At 42.0% G+C, this 4,859-nt stretch overlaps 1 protein-coding gene across 1 annotated transcript; it reads right to left on the minus strand.

The window, feature by feature from the left end:
* Nucleotides 1-378: 378 nt before the first annotated feature.
* Nucleotides 379-4,371, minus strand: LOC132563900 (uncharacterized protein K02A2.6-like). The gene has a single exon (XM_060228660.1). The coding sequence runs from the start codon at nucleotides 4,369-4,371 to the stop codon at nucleotides 379-381; it is 3,993 nt and encodes a 1,330-aa protein (XP_060084643.1).
* Between the last annotated feature and the right edge of the window lie 488 nt (nucleotides 4,372-4,859).

The raw sequence follows: 4,859 nt of genomic DNA on the forward strand, positions 1-4,859 counted from the left end.
ATATAACTGGACAAGACAGCATGGCGAATAAACCGGAAACTGTATTTCGAATTGTGTGTGTTGCTTACATACATGATAATACATGATGCTTATAACATTGCAAATTACATTACATCTCCCTTTGCTTAATCAAAGAAGATTTAAAGGATATTGTTGCTGAAACTTGAAATAAAAACTTTGAAGTTTCTTTTTTTTTTTTTTTCTCAGTCCTTCTTTAGTACAGTCTTGTTATTAGAATTAATACGAACAGAAAGAAACAACACTTTCAAAATTATCATTAGCACTGTCCTCGCGCTGTAACTGGATACAAAATAAATTTCACAATAGAAACTTTAACAGTCCATAGAATGGTTAATTCCACAGGGAATTGTTAACACATCACAAGTCCAATTTCACAGGCGGTTTGATCCTTCTTCCTGACCTCGTGACAGGTATATCGACTACACTCGGTTCGCTTTTAGGTATAACAGAATGTTTTTGCGGCGAAGCGACAGTCAGTTCGGAGGGTGGCAAGTTTGATTGTTTGCTTTGAGTGGAAGTGTCCAAGTTCATAAAGTCATGATCACTTTCCTCGGTAATGTTGTATCGTAGCGACTCATTTGCATGATCGGTAGACCGTCTCAAGTGTTTACGATTTCTACGGTACAGTTGATCATTAGATTTCACTATGTATGATCTCTGACGCACAGAATGTTCTATAACAGTTGCAGGCTTCCATAGTTTTGTTCCAGGTAACGGAGCCATTCGCACTGGTTCTTGTTTTACCAAGGGAGACAACTCTTTGACTTTGTTGTGCAAATTATAATAAAGTTTTTGCTTTTGTTTCGCTTCCGTGAAGTGACGTTTTATTTCGCGGCGATTGTTCATAGACGGTTCAAGGATCTCGCGTTTAGCAGGTAATTTATTTCTCGGTCTCCTGCTCATGAGTATCTGTGACGGTGATAGATTTATTCCATTAAGTGGTGTGGTTCTATAGTCCAGAAGCGCTAGATAACGATCATCAGCTTTACGCCAGATGCGCTTCACTGTCTGTATAGCACGTTCAGCCTCACCATTTGAACTCTGAAAATGGGGACTGGATGTTATGTGTTCGATTCCATAGTCAGCACAGAATGTTTTGAAGTCAGCTGATGTGAAGTTTGGGCCGTTGTCTGAACGAAGTAATTTCGGGATACCGTGGCACGCAAACACTCGTTTCATAGCACGAATTGTAGCAGAGGCAGTCGCGTTGGGTAATTTCTCGACGTCGACGTACTTTGAATAATAATCCACTAGAATGATATAGTTCTTTCCTTCAAAGTGGAATAAATCACTCCCAACTTCCCTGTATGGTAGATCAGGCGTAACGGACGGTTTCAGAGGTTCTGCGGGTTGTTTATTTTGAATCTCAGCACACTTTCCACAGTTCTGAATCATCACCTCGATTTCAGCACTCATACCCGGCCAGTACATGACTTCTCTTGCACGCTGTTTGCACTTAACGATCCCAAGATGCGATTCGTGAATTAGATCGAGCATGTACGAACGCAAACTAGGTGGAACAACAATCCTCATTCCTTTGAAGATAATTCCATCAGATATTGACAGTTGATCACGCGAATCCCAATACGGTTTGACAGCAGTAGGAGTCTCTGTTCGCGAGTCGGGCCATCCGTCAACAATAATTTCATGTAGGGGTTGTAGTTCCGCCTTTGTGCACTGTACAATTTCCACGTATTTGTCCTTGCTAACTGACACAAAGTCCAAAGAACTAACACCTTTCAGGTTGATTTCTGTCTTGTTATCAGGCAGATATGCTCGGGAGAGAGCGTCAGCGACTATTAGGTCCTTCCCGGGCATGTACTTCACGTCCAAATCGTACCATTGGAGTCTCATTAACATGCGTTGTAACCTCATCGGGGCAGATAATAGAGGTTTTCGGAATATCTGTTCCAACGGTTTGTGGTCATTGTACACGGTTACCGTTTTCCCAAATATGTAGCAGTGGAATTTTGTGGCAGCATGGACTATCGATAGAAGTTCTTTCTCTATTTGAGCATAACGTTGCTCAGTGTCCGTAAGTGAACGGGACGAGAATGCGATGGCTTGACCATTCTGTATCAAGATTGCACCTAGTCCGTCTTTCGACGCATCACACTGTATTTGAACTGGTTTGTTCACGTCATAAAATGCGAGAACTGGTGACGATGTGCACAAATGTTTAAGAGCTTTGAAGCTGCGTTCTTGCTCCGGACCCCACGTGAATTCAATGTTCGATTTCAACAGTATGCGCAACGGTGCGTCGACTTGACTTAGATTTGGTAAGAACTTAGCTAAATACTGCACTAGACCTAGGAATCTCCTGACTCCTTCCTTGTCACAGGGAGCCGGCATATCCGTAATCGCTCTCACCTTCTCGGGGTCGGCTTCGACACCTTTGTCAGTCAGTATGTGACCAACGTATGACACACGCGTTTTGCGCACACGACACTTGTCAAAGTTTAGCTTGAGATTGTAGCTTGAAGCGCGTTCAACTACTTCACGTAATATGCGGTCATGATGTTGAATGTCAGTTCCGGCGACTAGAATATCATCCATGACTGCGATGGCACCCTCGATGCCTTCCAACATTTCGTCCATGATACGTTGGAATATTTCTGGACTACACTTTAATCCAAACGGTAAGCGTAACCACCTGAACCTTCCTATAGGTGTATTAAATGTTGTCAGGTATGAAGATTTTTCCTCAAGTTTGATCTGTAAGAATCCGGATTTTGCATCCAGCACGGAGAACACTGTGGCATTAGGAATATTAGCTAAAGCGTCATCCATCGTTTTCATGGGATGATGCTCTCGTTTGATAGCCTTATTAAGGTCGCTCGGGTCAATGCAGATGCGAACTTTGTTTTTACGCAACGAAACTACCATCGAGCTTACCCACTCTGTTGGGTGGTCAACACGCTTAATAAACCCATCTTCCTCCATTTCCTTGAGTTTTGCGATAATTTGCGGTTTCAAGGATGCTGGTTGCCTTCTAACAGGGTGTACGACACCTTTGACGTCAGGGTCGACCTTAATGGTATACTCCCCAGGCAGCGTACCGGTAGTTTTAATGATTTCAGGAAACTCATCAAACTGTTTCTCCCAATTGACGTTTGCGATTCTTTCAATCAGACCAAGTTGCTCGGCGACTTTACCGCTAATTACGTTCTCTTGTTCTAGATCAACGATTTCAAAATCTGTTTCAACGTCTTTACCTTTACAAGTCACTGGTAAAGTAACAGTTTTGAGTGGTCGTATTTTGTGATTCGTGTACGACTTAAGTACTTTCGTCGAGTTTCTGACGTTTCCGTGCACTCCGATCCGGTCATATTCCGATTTCACCAGAATACAACATCTAGCTCCCGTGTCGATCCTGCATTTTAGCGTTTTACAGCCAATGCTAATGTCAACTAGCCACTTGTCATCTACACCGCTATCAGTACACTGATGGCTATAAATCTGGAAAAGTTCATCAGTATCTGTATCATAGCTGTCGGACGTCACATTATTTTCAGCACTATTCTGCAGTGTATTAACATGAGAGAGTTCAGATTTAAGTCTCTTGCGACATGCGACTTTCCAGTGATCACGTCCACGACAGTAATTACAGGTGCTTCCTATCGCTGGACATACACCATTTTTGTGTCCGGTTGTGACGTCACGCGCACATCTTGTACACTTGTCACCACTGATAAACTTTTTGGATTTCCCCGCAAACTCGGATTTTGACGCTACTTTCACTTTAGGTTTACTGTGTACAGGCTTGTGTTTTTGTTTGTTTTTAAACCCAACACTGTTCACTGGTTCCTCACCACGAATCATTTTGAGCTGTTTCTGAGACATTTCAAACTGTCTGCCAATTTCTAGAGCTTTATCGAGAGTTATAGTTTGCCCTTGATCGAACATTTTCTCCTGTACTTTACGATTTGAAACACCATCTATTATCGTGTCGATGAGAATGTCATCCGGGTCTCTATAATCACAATCCATCAATATCAAGCGAACGTCTTTAACAAAATTGTCAAACGACTCACCTTCCGCTTGTTTCCTCTGTTTCAGTCTGAATCGCGCAACACGCTTGTTTTTCCATGGCCTGACATATGCTTCTAACTTGTTCAAAGTTACCTCGGGTTTATCTTGTTCACCTTCCGCCCAGTCAAAAGTTTTGTAAACTTCGCGACCTTGTCTTCCTATCCACATTCCAATCCATCCGGTTTTGTCCTTGTCATCCGCTTTCGACAACGGACCTTTGAACACAAAGTCCACATGTTGCTTGAAACGCTGGTATTCCTGATATAAATCCTTCGCGTCCCAATCAAAACATGGTTGATCGAATTGAACATGTGACATCGTGAGTTCCGACTTTTGATTTCCGTGTCTCACAAAACAGAATGTGCGTTAATGTCAAATAACCACATTAAATATGTAACTGGCGTCCCAATTAGACATTGGATGCTATCAGACGGAAATATTTTTACGTACGGCAGGCGATGAGCCCGATGTTCTGACACCATGTAATATAACTGGACAAGACAGCATGGCGAATAAACCGGAAACTGTATTTCGAATTGTGTGTGTCGCTTACATACATGATAATACATGATGCTTATAACATTGCAAATTACATTACACTATAGTAGTTACTGTCTAACTCATAGTTCTCTTCACTGGTCTAAGGCCGGTACTCACTGGGTGAGGAAATTCACTGTTTATAAAATCCAGTATATTTTTATACAATAGCATTGCTACATCTTTCCATAAACTCTGTGTAAAGACTGTTAACTATTTCACATAAATTGTAATGGTCGACGCTGCATAATACTTCTCTATGTCCAACC

Source organism: Ylistrum balloti, unplaced genomic scaffold (genome assembly GCF_031769215.1).
Source record: "Ylistrum balloti isolate Yb309-2 unplaced genomic scaffold, AGI_CSIRO_Ybal_v1 Utg371906, whole genome shotgun sequence".
Taxonomy (NCBI): Eukaryota; Metazoa; Mollusca; class Bivalvia; order Pectinida; family Pectinidae; genus Ylistrum; species Ylistrum balloti.